Genomic DNA, 15,469 nt, shown 5'->3' on the forward strand with positions numbered 1-15,469 from the left:
GCTCACTGCAAGCTCCGCCTCCCGGGTTTAGCCATTCTCCTGCCTCAGCCTCCCGAGTAGCTGGGACTACAGGCGCCCGCCACCTCGCCCGGCTAGTTTTTGTATTTTTAGTAGAGATGGGGTTTCACCGTGTTAGCCAGGATGGTCTCGATCTCCTGACCTCGTGATCCGCCCGTCTCGGCCTCCCAAAGTTCTGGGATTACAGGCTTGAGCCACCGCGCCCGGCCTATTCTTTAACAATTATGCACTATGAAGTACTATTTCTGTGACTAAATCTAGGATATAGTTTATTCATTATTTTGACAGTTTAGAATATATTTGCCTATGTTAAACTTTTATCACAGAGCTGTAGTCTTATTATCTTAAAGACTACCTCTTTTCTAACATCCATTGAGTTACTTTCCAACTCAATAAAGATTTACCTTGTTTTTATAAGCAGGATTGTTTATGATTGAAGCTTTAGTAATAAAACCTTTTACAAGAAACGAGATTCAGCAAAAGCAGAAGTTGACAGCAATTTTATTAGATGTTCCTGGTCAATTGAGTGCAATTTTCTTGCAAGAAAATGATATCATACTTCTTAATTACAGAATATTTGTCAAAAAAAATGTTAATTTGAAACAGCATTGTTTATTGAGAAACCATGTGTTGACAATTGCCAACTGACAATATTTTTATATTATGCTTAGTCTTGGAATTTACTTGGAATTAGGTTAGCTGATAAATTCTGAAATAGGCATAGTTGAAACTTAAAGTATAACTTATTTGGGGTTGTATTTTTCAGGTGAAGCTCTGAAAGTATCAGCTGAGAGATTTACAGATGACCCCTGTTTTCTCCCAAAAAGGGAGGCTGTGGTTCAAGCTGCCCGTGCCTTGCTGGCTGCAGTGACGAGACTCCTTATCCTTGCGGACATGATTGATGTCATGTGCCTCTTGCAACATGTGTCAGCTGTAAGTAAAAGATGGCTTAGTTTACCTTGGCATTGTCTTCACTTCTAATTTCATTTTCTGAACCTGGCGTCGATCCTAGTGCATCTTGGCTTCACTCTCATTTCTTAACTTCACCCCTTCAGAAGCAGACTAGACTGGGTTGTGAAGACTGATGTATACCTCAAAATAAGGAAGCCAGAGTTAGTTCTAAAACCAATGGGAAATTAAACAGAAGATGGCTTGCTTATAAGGAAATGGCTAGGAAAATTATAGACTTTTGATCACTTAAATAACTATGTTCTCTATAAATAAATAACATCATTTAAATAACTATGCTCTCTATAAATAAATAACATCATTATATAGATAATATGTAATAAACATATGAGTATAAATGACTTGAAAAATAGAAAACTTTAAGCTTAAGACATTTGGAAATTTATCCTGGTTTGTAAATGAATTCTACTTTGCCACGTCCTCTTGATTCAGGATAAAGAGTGCATGTTTACAGGTAGTCTGTGATGTCTGTAGTAATCCATTAGGAAAATGTAGACATGTATTTAATACAAGTAAATAATGCATATTAACTAGTAGGATACAAAATTAGCAAGATATCCTGAATGCTTTCTTTTTTCAGACAAACCCACTTAGCACATTTTTAGTAGAAAGAGAATTTTATTACAGTCTGTTTTCTTAGTTTGATCAAATCATTAGTAGTGTTCAGATGAAAAGGTTGCAAAGAACTCTTTTTATATTTGTTGTATTTTCTGCTTGAAATAGGACCCTTATACTCTGTCTATAAATACATCTGCATTTTCATAAAGTGTCTGTGATTTTACTATCACTACTCTATTAAGCAAACAATGGTCTTATTTGATTAACCTTCTTGTCAAAATCATTTTCTCTAACTGCTAAGCTAAACCTTTCTTTGCATCTTTCTTTTTGTCTTTGTCTTTTTCTTTTTTTCTTTTTTCTTTTTTTTTTGAGATGGAATCTCACACTGTTGCCCAGGCTGGAGTGCAGTGGTCATCTCGGCTCACTGCAATCTCTGCCTCCCAGGTTCATGCAATTCTCCGGCTTTAGCCTCCCGAATAGCTGGGATTACAGGCACACACCACCATGCCTGGCTAATTTTTTGTATTATTTACTTTTAGTAGAGATGGGGTTTCACTATGTTGGCCAGGCTGGTCTCGAACTCCTGACCTCATGATCCTCTCACCTTGGCCTCCCAAAGTGCTGAGATTACAGGTGTGAGCCAATACACCTGGCCACATCTTTCTTGTATTCACTATTGCTTATTTTAACACTAGAGTGACCCTCTCTTTGTACTTCCATTTTTTTCTTTTGATAGTTTTATTACCATAAAACAGCAAATCAATCCTTTTTAAATTTATTTTATTTTATTTTATTTTATTTTTTGGTTTAAGTAGCATTTTAGGAAAGGGAATTGTTCTTATCACCAGCAGCTGTTTACTAGAAGATTTGTAGGTGATATAATTGAGCAAAGGTTTCTGTTACTTGGTTCTTGGTTTGTTGAGTAACCATAGACAAATTACTGAACTGATAGTTTTATTACAGTAAAAGAGCAATTCGATCCTTTTTCTTAAATTTTTTAAAAGTTTTTTAGTTTAGCTTTTTAGGAAAGGGAATTGTTTTCATCACCAGCAGCTGTTTACTAGTGGATTTGTAGGTGACATAATTGAGCAAAGGTTTCTGTTACTTGCTTCTTGGTTTGTTTAATAACCATAGGCAAATTACTGAACATTTCTGAGATTCATTTGTCTCATATTTTAATACAGACACTAACAAATGCTGTAAAAAAGAAATGGGTACAAAAGATTAAGTGGCAGGTAATTCCTAGTTCCAGTGACATGATAATACCTAGTTCCAATGACCCAGTAATTCCTGTTTTAGACTCTAGATTTGTTGAGATAGGGCAGAATGCAGGACTTTTGTAATGTGAAAACTGCCACCTTCATAACCAATTAGGAGGTAACTGTATATAAAGAATAAAACCACTTTCACTACCATTTTAGTTGAGTGTCCACTAGGAGTTAGGCACAGAGGTAGGTAATTCACCTACATTATGCCATGCAAATGAAGCAGGATGGTGTTGTAGATCAAACAAAAGCAAAGTACCTCTTACAGTAAAAATTAGAGTTAATATTTATTGGGTTTTTATAATGTGCCAAACACTGTGCTGGATTATCTCTTTTAATTCAATTCTCATGACAGCCCTATGATCATGATTTCTGTTTAACAAATGAGAAAACTGAGGCACATTGAATTTAAGTAACTTGCTCAAGGCAACAGGAAAGAATTAAAACTTTTGGAACTTACTACTCTAATAGTTAGAACAGCTTTAACTACAAACAGCTTTTAAAAGTTTTGGCAAATTCATGGACCTACAACCAGTTGCTGAAGTAAGTTAGATATGCCAGAAGATGTTTTAAATTCTAACCATCCTCTCTCACACTTAGAGCCTGAATTTCAATTAGATTATATGTCACATATAAGTATGTATAGTAAAACAGTGGTATGTTATGAAAAAGGAAGTGGCATCTTATCAAAGAGAAGGGAACATCTTTTGTGGTAAATTATGATAGTTTTTCATGGTTTCATCCTCATGAAAAGTTTGTATATGAATCATATTATCAACTCAATTCTTTCAAGACTTCATGTAGAATGAAAACCACTAAATTGTTTTTGAGATCATCAAGATTAGAATTATTTAGCCCAACATTTCCCCAAAAGTATTCTGTAGAACATGTCTTGAAAATATGGAAAAGGAAAAAAGTTGTTTCTTTTTGTAAGTTATCAATGCTGCACATGTAAATTCCCATGAATGTTTTGATGCACATTAGCACATTAAAGTTGTTGAGAAATATTGCCATGAAGAAGCCTGTTTAACTGTGCTTAACTCAGAATTTCCCAAATGTTTTTGATCCCAGAACTCTTCCATAGTATATTAATCCTGGGACTTTCTGAATCCATACTTTGGGAAATGTCAGTTTGGAATTTTTCTAATAATATTTATGACAATATTAGCTTCTACTTGGAATCAAAAGAATCATAGTGGAGAAACTTCAGTGCCCTTACAGTTTGATATTTTACCTGAAGTAGAAAGACTCTCTGATAATATGCAATATATGCAACTGCCTAACAATACATGATCACTAACAATGATAGCAATCTCAGTTTTCTCAAACAGTGAAGCTGATTTTGAACAATTCTAATTGTTGGAGACATATTTCTCAAACTGAGCTTAAAACTGCCTCCCTGCTATTTCAAATAGTAGGTCTAGTTTTGCTTTCTGGATCAACACAGAATCAAGGCAATATAAAAAGGCTCTTTTCAAATAACTGATGATTACTCTTGGGACTTACCTATGTCTCCCCTTTTCTAGGCTAAAATTTTTTTGACTTTTGAATGTTCCTTATATGGTAGTTCCAGACCACTCTAAATACCATAGAATTTCTGTGTATTTTTCAAATTGACTTATATTTCTTTGTATGACTTTTAGTTTCCTGCTGAAATTTTCAATCTTTATTTTGATCTACTTGACATGGTGAGCAGAACTGTCTGATTCGGAAGGTTTGAGAACTCTGGTGTTTGGACTCCCAGGGTGCCTGCTTCTGCTATCATTTTCCTTGCTTTTGCTCATGGTGTCTTGTCTTAGAATGTGAATGGCTATTTTTGATTGGATACTGAACATTGCCTCTTCTGAAACCCATTTCAGGTAATTTCTCACTGCCTTATTAGTTATTTGATATTTTTAAGATGAATTGTTTTATCATCAAACCTTATTTGTTTCCTTCAGCAGAGGATCAGACTGAATTTCCAATTTGCCATTACAAGAAATAGAAGTCCCCCTAATCATCTCTGTAAATCCTTTTCTATGCACTCTGGATTGTAGGTAACTTCCATAAAATGTTGAAATCAATGTCTTGAAATCAAAACAAACTCCCTGATGTGAACATTCCGTGACATAAATGTACAATTACATCCCTGATTTAATGTCTAACATGATCTTACCTATCACAGTAGCCTTGTCATGTTGTTGATTTTGAAAACAATTAAAACCTCCAACTCTCTGAGCTCAAACTACTCCTAATCCAGGTCTTCCTCCTGTGATACTAGTTTTTTTAAAAAATATGTAAAGGTAGAAGTTACATTTATATTCATTGAATTTTATCTTATTAATTCTAGCTTTTTGTTACAGTCCATCAGTATCCTTTGACTCTCGATTTTGTCTTCCTTTCCTAACCTTATATCATTTTCAGATTTATTCATGAAAAATTGTTTAATGACATGGAAAACAGTATTATATCTTTCTTTTAGATAATACCAATCAAATATGAACACCCTTTGAGTAAAGTTGTTGAAATGAGCTTCAAGCTTGCTTCATTGGGCTGCTGTGTAAACCATGCTTCTTTATTTTTTCCTTTCTTCTTCTTTTTTTGTTTGTCACTCAAATTTTATTGTGTACAACATTATCTAACAAAAATTCTATTTGCTTTATACTAAATATAAAATAAGAATTCATAATGAAACAAAACCTACCGAGAGATACATTCTCATCATTGATTTAGAACTGAATGTCTTTACAATCCAAAACTTTAGAGGTTCAAACAATGATAGTTAAGTACATATATGGGGTACAAATTACAATGGAAAACAGCAATGATTTCCTCATAAAAGCTGTAAGTTCTTAGTTATAAATAGAGATAATAAATGCTTCACATGAAATATCATACAATGAACTATCATAAAGTATGCATACATTATATATGTCAAATATACTCGGCTTCATAATTTATGGTCAATGTTGTTATTCATACACATATACACCCATATATATATACACACACATATATGTATAAAAGAGTTTTCTAGGTATCTTTTGAAATTACTCAAGCACATACGCTATGGAAAAACCAATAGAAATATAAAATGTTTCAGACACCATTAGTTTATTTTCTGCTAGAAGATACATGATGCTCCCCTTGTGAATCTATGGAACTAAAAGTTTCTGCCCTTTCACTCAGCACGTCACCTGCCACTAAACCGAAAGAGAGGTCTGTTTTAGCTTCCTACTTCCCATAATCAGGATGAATGAGTGGAATGAAGCATACATGATTGCAAGAGTTTGGCAAAGCAGGAATACAAGTTTGCTCTGCTGTGTCCTAGGATTCCAAGTTGATGTGATTAGACACAGAAAGTAAATGGCAAATAATATGAGGAAGGAAATCACAGTTTGCAAAGCTTTTCTGTGGACCTCCTCAAGCACTTCATGAAAGACCTTCTTGAAATCAAGATATATTGTTTGTGGCATTGTGGATTTATCAGTCTAGTAATCTCAGTTATAAAGGAAATGAAATTAGTTTGGCATGACTTGCTTTTTAATGACTCAATGAGAGCTGTAAGTGACCATTTTTTGCCTGCTTTTATTTCTTTTCTCTTTTGTTCTGACCTTCATTTTTTAAATTACCCATAATCCACTTACTTATGATGCAAAACCACTTGTTTGCTGGGATCTTCTTGCACTTAAGGTCTCAATAAAATTAGTTTAAACCCTCATTCTGTGTCCTATCAAGTATAATGTTCTCCCCCAAATTTCTGCAAATTCCTTGGGAGCTCATATTTTCAGGGTCAACTCTGGCTCCAAGCTTTTGCTTCCACTGAATTACTTTCATTTATAGATTGTCTTTCTATCTCTATTCTACATTATGTTCACCCAGAATCTGGAGTTGGCCTTTTCCCCTTTCACAAATAGACTCTCTCTCTCTCTCTCTCTCTCTCTCTCTCTCTCTCTCTCTCTCTAACCCTACCAGAGTAGGCCAGAATATGTGAATATAGCAAACCTTACAGAAACTTACAGGAAGATGGAAGGGAGGGATTTCTATATTGCAACAATATATTCTAAGTGGCTTCAATTTGTATGTTAGAAATCTTCAAAATCTTATTTAGCAACTCCATCTCATTGCCCTTTCACATTTTTTCTCTCTAGCTACTTTCCCTCAGACTTCTAAATTCTGTTCATGGGAATGCAGTAAAGAATAGTTATCTCCTTAGCACTCGACTTGGCCCCTGCTTATTTGTGTCCTTAGGATATCACTACCCACCTTGAATTACTCATTAAGGTATTTTCTTCAGTATAGGTAGTGCCCTTCCTAAGAAGAATTCTGTAGTCAGCCACCACACTCCCCAATCCTACTATATAATAATCTATTATAGATTTTTGGTGGGAGGAGGGTGTCTACTTTAGAGATGTGAATTTCTCCTGGGCACACACTTTTTTTTCTCCCAAAACAGAGGACTGCCTTTTTATTTCTTGCCCTTATTTTGCATGTAATGGACCAAGGCCTGCCTTTCTTCTCCTCCGTCTTTACTATTTCATGCAGGCTTCTGGATTTTTTTTTTTTCCCTCCTGACACTTATACAAGTTCCTGCTACATTTTCTGTTTTTGTTCTTTATTTCATTCTTTATTTCATAGCATTAAAGAATTGCTCTGAGCTCATAATTTTTTTAAGTGGTCTTACTCTTATTTTCCTTCTTGTGAGTTTTCCTACGTAACAGATTTTTTTCAACCCTGTTGAAGTATATTTCGAGTATAATCCCGAATAACTGGGGTTACAAGTGTGCACCGCCATGCCAAGCTAATTTCTGTACTTTTAGTAAAGACAGGGTTTTGCCATGTTGGCCAGACTGGTCTCAAACTTACTTTCCTTCTTATGACTTTTCCTACATACCAGATTTTTTTCAACCCTTTTGAAGTATATTTCCTTTTAGATGTCAGATAAATGAGATGTTACTCTCTTTTAATAGCATGTATCTATATATTTCCCGATTTTGTAAAGCTTTCTTATTTCTATTAAATTATACTCTTTCCACTGAGACTGCCACAGGAGAAGCAATTACAATAGAACATTTCCAAGGACATAGCCTGAGACCACCAACTAGTGTAAACATGGGTCACTGAGCAACCCTGAAATGGACAAGTACTGCCAAATTAAATAATCAAGGATTCCTGACATGGCACTTTTAAATGTGTCTAGTGTCTAGGAAATGTGTGTGTCTAGTGTCTAGGAAATGTGTGTGTTCTTTTGGGGAAAACAGGTCCAAATGAAAGGTAATAGGGGACACAGGGAAGAAAAATGCTGATATTTCAGTATTTCATCAATTGTAGAAACTTAGAAAGGCATTTTGGCTCTATTGTCACCATTGTTTATAAAATTTTTATAGGAATTTAAGTCAAAATGTTTCTCTCTTTGATACTGTTCAAGTTTTTCAAGCTTTTCTGTACTATTTGTTCTTCTTAAGATTCCACATCTTGTTTTATTGGCATCTGGATTTTTTTTTTTTTCAGACAGAGGTTTGCTCTTTTTGCACCGCTGGAGTGCAATGGCACAGTCTCAGCTCACTGCAACTTCTGCCTCCCAGGTTCAAGCGATTCTCCTGCCTCAGCCTCCCAAGTAGCTGGGATTACAGGCGTGCACCACTATGCCAGGCTAATTTTTGTATTTTTAGTAAAGCCAGGGTTTTGCCATGTTGGCCAGGCTGGTCTCAAACTCTTGACCTCAGGTGATCTGCCCACCTTGGCTTCCCAAAGTGCTGAGATTACAGGTGTGAGCCACCGTGCCCAGCCTGGCATCTGGATTTCTAAGGGTCAATTTTATTTGGAAGAAAACAGGTTTGCATGGCTTCTGCTTACTGGGTCATGACGTTGTGGGGAGAAAACATGGCTTTTGGCAGCATGGAGACCTTGCTTGAATCCCAGCTGTGTTGTTGATTAGCTGGGTAATTTTGGGAAAGTGAAAAATCTGTGAGCTTTGGTTTCTTCTTCTGAGTTATGGGGAGAATATAACTTATTCTGAATACCTTGAAAGGGTCTTGTGAAGACTGAATGATATTTGATATGAATTACTTGGCAAGAACTGGTATAAGTTCTCTTTCATCTTCTTTCCCTGTTCCATCTTTCTCCACTGTGGTATCTTGCTCCCACTTTTTGGCCCTTGGAGTGAAATGATGTACTTATTCCTAAAAATGAAGGGAAATTTGACTACTGAGTTGAAGTAACTTTTCTAACTTTTTCCATTTATCATACCATAGTCAGGTTTTACTTGTTTTGGGAATGTTGATCCCTTTGGATTAGGTAATAGACCAACATCTTCCAAGAAATGGCTCCAGAATTTAACGACTTTTGTCAAATGTATATTTAACATTTGTCACATAATTTTATAAAGCATTTGTGGACAAACAATAATTCTGACTGTGATGAATATTTATTTTGACAGAAAAATCACACTACCATATTGGCAGCTGAGACTTTTTGAGGCCACCCTCTATTTAAAAGGCAGATATGTACCAACAAAAGAGTTTCTAAAGCCTTTTATTATTGAAGATATCAGCAGCTGATAAAGGGAAAATTACTGTATAATTAAGAGCTGTTAGGAGCTATGTATATTTTGTGGAAGATCTTACACAAAATACGTAAAAGCATATTAAGATGTAAAGAAAAAGAGCAAGTCAAGACTGGTATTTAAGATGTGTATTAGTCTGTTTTCACTCTGCTGATAAAGACATACTTGATACTGGGCAATTTACTAAAGAAAGAGATTTAATGGACTTACAGTTTCATATGGCTGGGGAGGCCTTACAATCATGGCAGAAGGCAAGGAGGAGCAAGTCACATCTTATGTGGATGGCGGCAGGCAAAGAGAGAGCTCGTTCAGGGAAACTCCTGTTTTTAAAACCGTCAGATCTCATGAGATTCATTCACTATCACGAGAACAGTGCAGGAAAGACCTGGTCCCTTAATTCTATTACCTCCCACCCAGTTCCTCCCATGACGTGTGGGAATTGTGGGAGTTACAATTCTAGATGAGATTTGGGTGGGGACACAACCAAACTATATCATTCTGCCCCCGGCCCCTCCCAAATCTCATGTCCTCACATTTCAAAACTAATCATGCCTTCTCAACATTCCACCAAAGTCTTAATTCATTTCAGCATTAACTCAGAAGTCCACAGTTCAACATCTTGTCTAAGACAAGGCAAGTCCCTTCTGCATATGAGCCTGTAAAATCAACAGCAAGTTAGTTACTTCCTAGATACAATTGTAGCAGGACAAGCCACAGACAAAACTCCTCAGACACTGAGTTAAAGAAGGAAGGGGTTTATTCGGCCGGGGGCATCAGCAAGACTCCTGTCTCAAGAGCTGAGCTCCCCAACTGAGCAATTCCTGTTTCTTTTAAGGGCTCACAACTCTAAGGGGGTGCATGTGAGGGGTCATGATTGAGCAAGCAGGGGGTACATGACCGGGGACTGCATGCACTGGTAATTAGATCAGAACAAAACAGGAGAGGGATTTTCACAGTGCATTTCTATATAATGTCTGTAATCTATAGATAACATAACCGATTAGGTCAGGGGTCCATCTTTAACTACCAGGCCAGGGTGTGGTGCTGGGCTGTCTGCCTGTGGATTTCATTTCTGTCTTTTAGTTTTTACTTCTTCTTTCTTTGAAGGCAGAAATTGGGCATAAGACGATATGAGGGGTGGTCTCCTCCCTTACAGTGAGGGTACGGGCATTGGGTAAATACAGCTGTTACAAATGGGATAAATTGGTCAAAACAAAGGCGCTAAAGGCCCCATGCAAGTCCACAATCCATCAGGGCAGTCAAATCTTAAAGCTCCAAAATGATCTCCTTTGACTCCATGTCTCACATCCAGATCATGCTGGTGCAAGAGGTGGGTTCCCATGGTCTTGAGCAGCTCTCCCCCTGTGGCTTTGCAGGGTACAGCCTTCCTCCTGGCTGCATTCATGGGTTGCCATTGAGTGTCTGTGGCTTTTCCAGGCGCACTGTGCAAGCTGTCAGTGGAGCTATCATTCTGGGGTGGGTCTGGGCTCCACTAGGTGGTGCCCCAGTAGGTACTCTGCGTTGGGCCTCCAACTCCACATTTTCCTTCCACACCTCCTAACAGAGGTTCTCCATGAGAGCCCTGCCCCTGCAGCAAACTTCTACCTGGACATCCAAGCATTTCCATAAATCCTCTGAAATCTAGGCAGAGGTTCCCAAACCTCAATTCTTGACTTCTGTGCACTTATAGGCTCAGCACCACATGGAAGCTGGCAAGGCTTCAGAAGTTGCCTTCTGAAGCCACAGCCTGAGCTTAACATTGGCCCCTTTCAGCCACGGCTGGTGCCCTGGGACAAAGGGCTCAAGTCCCTAGGCTGCACACAGCAAGGGGACCTTGGGCTTGGCCCAGGAAACTGCTTTTTCCTCTTGGGCTTCCTGGCCTGTGATGGGAGGGGCTGCTGTGAAGGCGTCTGACATGCCCTGGAGACATTTTCCCCATTGTCTTGGGGATTAACATTTGACTCCTCATTACTTATGCAAATTTCTGCAGCTGGCTTGAATTTTTCCTCAGAAAATGTGATTTTCTTTTCTATCACATTGTCAGGTTGCAAATTTTCCAAACTTTATGCTCTGCTTCCCTTATAAAACTGAATACCTTTAACAGTACCCAAGTCACCTCTTGAATGCTTTGCTGCTTAGAAGTTTCTTAAACCAGATGCTCTAAATCATCGCTCTCAAGTTCAAAGTTCCACAATTCTCTAGGGCAGGGGCAAAATGCCACCAGTCTCTTTGCTAAAACATAACAAGAGTCACCTTTGCTCCAGTTCCCAACAAGTTCCTCATTTCCTGCTGAGACCACCTCAGCCTGGGCTTTATTGCCCATACACTTATCAGCATTTTGGGCAAAGTCATTCAACAAGTCTCTAGGAAGTTCCAAACCTTCCCACATTTTTATGTCTTCTTCTGAGCCCTCCAAAATGTTCCAACCCCTGCCTGTTAACCAGTTCCCAAGTTGCTTCCATATTTTCGGGTATCTACAACAGCACCCCACTCTACTGGTACCAATTTACTGTATTAGTCTGTTTTCATGCTGCTGATAAAGACATACCTGAGACTGGGAAATTTACAAAAGAAAGAGGTTTAATGGATTTACAGTTCCACCTTGCTGGGGAGGCTGCACAATCATGGTGGAAGGCAAGGAGGAGCAAGTCGCATCTGATGTGAATGATGGCAGGCAATGAGAGAGCTTATGTAGGGAAACTCCCGTTTTTAAAACCATCAGATCTCATGACACTCATTCACTATCACGAGAACAGTGCAGGAAAGACCCGCCCCCATAATTCAATCACCTTCCACTGGGTTCCTCCCATGACATGTGGGAATTGTGGGAGTCATAATTCAAGATGAGATTTGTGTGGGAACACAGCCAAACCACGTCAAGATATAAGAGGAGAAATAAGAAATAGAGACAAATATGGTACACTTGCTTTTGATTTGTCATGAATTTCCTATTGGAAATTTTAGGGAAGAAGAAAATTTTTTTCAAACATATATATTTTTTAAATTTTATTTTTAATTAATATGGATACATAATAGTTGTACTTATTTATGGGGTACATGTGATATTTTGATAAAAGCCTATAATGTGTAAGCCTATAATGTGTAATGATAAAATCAGGGTAATTGGAATATCCATCATCTCAAGCATTTATCGTTTCTTTGTGTTAGGAACATTCTGATTCCACTCTTTTAGTTACTTTGAGATATGTGATAAATTATTGTTAACTATGGTCTTTATATTGTGCTACCAAACACCAGATTTTTTTCCATCTAACTTTATTTTTATATCCATTAACTATCCATTCTATATCCCCCTGTTTTGACAAGTAAAAATTACATACATTTATAGTATATAACATGATGTTTTAATATATGTATACATTCTGGAATGACTAGCTCAAGCTATTTAATATATATGCATTACCTTTTATACTTATCAATTTTTTGATAGTGAGAACACTTAAATTTACTCTAGCAATTTTCATATGTATAATTTATTGGTATTAACTGCAGTCACTATGATGTACAATGGATCGCTTGAGATTATTCCTCCTGTTTAATTGAAATTTTATGACCTTTGACAATACAAATTTAAACCATGTAAAATTTTTATTTTTTAAGAAGGAATCAGCATCTTTCCAGTTATCTCTGATTTGATTAATTAATTAATCACCTCAGCAAATCATTGTTTTTGTGTGCTTACTTTGTGGCAGTCACCATCACTCTAGTATGTGCTAGGGATTCAAATTTCTAAAAATACCATAATGATCCTGCTCTCCTGGAATTTACAGACTAGATAAAAATTAAATTAATAATATGTTATCATGGTAGAGGTTGGTACAAACTGTTATGGAGGTGGAAATTGTATTAAGAGAGGGTATGTTGAATGAATACTATGTGGCTGAGTTTGGAGAGTTGACTAGAGAAAGAAGGTAGTGGGGCAGAGGATGTTTTACCTGCAGAGGAGGATGTACGCTGAAAGACTTGTAATAGTCCTGAATGGCTGAGATGAAGGGTAAACTGTGTGGGAGGAACAAGAGTTGAAGCTGGAAAGGTAGGCATAGACCTAATTTGAAAGGTCTATGTACTAAGTTGCAAAGTTTGAACTATAGTCTGAAAGCTAAGGGGAAACCATTAAAGAATTTTAAGCAGGGTAATGATGAGGGGATTTCACAAAGTTCATAGAAAAATGGAATTAAAAGAAAAAAAGTATGAACTTTGTTTCTCATCATAAGCTCCATCAAGTTGAAGACACTTTTGTAAATAATGATACTAGCCACTTAGTTCATCCCTGAAGAACTGAATGTCCTGGAATTTAACTCTGCCAATGCAGTTTTTTTACATTATTAACTGAAGAAATATGAATGCCCTTTAAATATTTTTTGAGATTTGGAAACAAAAAGAAGTCAGAAGGAGCCAAACCAGGACTGTAAGGTGGATACCTCATGATTTTATATTGAAACTTAAAAGATTACCTTTGTTTGATGAGAGGAATGAGCAGAATGAGGAGGAGCTTTGTGGCGGAGAAGGACTCTGGTGAAGCTTTCCCAGTGTTTTTCTGCTAAAGCTTTGGCTAGCTTTCTCAAAACACCCTCACAATAAACAGATACTATCATTCCGTGGTCTTCCAGATAATCAACAAGCAAAATTCTCTGAGCATCTTAAAAACCGATTGCCATGATCTTTGGTCTCTTGACTGGCTTGCTTTTGCATTGACAGGGCCACTTCCACCTCTTGGTAGGTATTGCTTTGATTGTGCTCAGTCTTCAGGATCATACTGGTAAATCCATGTTCATCTTTTGTTACATTTCTCAAAAGGAATACTTAAAAGAGATTGATGAAATTAAAATTGTTGAAACATTTCATTGAAAGCTCTGGTCTTATCTGCAACTGATCTGTGTGCCACAATTTTGGCATTCATCCAGGGGAAATTTGCTCAACTTAAAATTTTCAGTCAGAATTGTGTAAGTTGAACCAGTACAGATGTCTATAATGTTGGCTATTGCTTCTGGTGTTAATTGTTTGTCCTCTTCAATTAGGGCACAAACAAGATTAATTTTTTCCTTACAAATTGATGTGGATGGTCTGCTGCTGTGGGTTTTGTCTTAAACATCAACTTGACCTTTCTCAAAATGGGTTATCCATTTGTAAACTGCTGATTTCTTTGGGGGCATTGCCCATAAACTTTTTTTTTTTTTTTTTATATGGTCTTGTTCTGTCACCCAGGCTGGAGTGCAGTGGTGTGATCTCGGCTCACTGCAACCACTGCCTCCTGGGCTCAAGCAATTCTCTTGCCTCAGTCTCCCAAGTAACTGGGATTACAGGCACATGCCACCATACCCGGCTAATTTTTGTATTTTTAGTAGAGATGGGATTTCACCATGTTGGCCAGACTGGTCTCAAACTCCTGACCTCAAGTGATCTGCCAGCCTTGGCCTTCCAAAGTGCTGGGATTACAGGCATGAGCCACTGCGCCTGGCCAAACTTTTCATAAAGCACCAATGATTTCATCATTTTTCCACCCAAGCCTCACCATAAATTTGATGTTTCTCACAGTGTCAAGCCCAGTGCTTTGCATAGTGATGCTGCTCTATAAACAATTATTGAATGACCCTTTTGTTCAGTCCTTGTTCACTACTGAAAAGGTGTCATGAGCTTAATGACAATGGTCTTTTCAATTTTATGGAATTTTTAAGTTTATAAAGCAGTAACCTATAAAGCTAGATTGCAAAATCTGTTAGGGTAAGAGTTGTTTCTCTTTTGTTTTCCTCTGTTTCTTACATGTCTGGTATGTTGCTCATTGATAAATGTTTGTTGAATGAATGTCTTTTATTTTTCCTCAACTGATTTCACAACAACTGAATGAAGTAGGCAGGCAAAGACAGTTTGTCCTGTGTTATAGATAACACAATCAAAATTGGAATAGTAATAACTTGTCCAAAGTGATGCAGTTTTAAAATGGCATAGCAAGGACTTGAACCTCAGACCTCAAGACCAATGTGCCTTCACCTACATAGAACTGTTTCTAATTTAGATCTCAAGCCCAATTTTGCCCTATGTTCTTAACTTTTATAATCATTCCTTACAGCAAAAAAAAAAAAAAAAAAAAAAAAAA

At 37.1% G+C, this 15,469-nt stretch overlaps 1 protein-coding gene across 1 annotated transcript in view; it reads left to right on the forward strand.

Annotated features, from left to right (window-relative positions):
• The window catches only part of CTNNA3 (catenin alpha 3), a 1,693,405-nt gene that overhangs the window by 67,608 nt on the left and 1,610,328 nt on the right, over positions 1–15,469 (forward strand). The window contains exon 4 of the mRNA XM_017876520.1: positions 785–951. Within this exon, the coding sequence (XP_017732009.1) occupies positions 785–951 (167 nt within the window). The remainder of the gene's footprint in view (positions 1–784; positions 952–15,469) is intronic.

This window comes from Rhinopithecus bieti, unplaced genomic scaffold, assembly GCF_001698545.2.
Source record: "Rhinopithecus bieti isolate Rb0 unplaced genomic scaffold, ASM169854v2 scaffold_8307, whole genome shotgun sequence".
Taxonomy (NCBI): domain Eukaryota; kingdom Metazoa; phylum Chordata; class Mammalia; order Primates; family Cercopithecidae; genus Rhinopithecus; species Rhinopithecus bieti.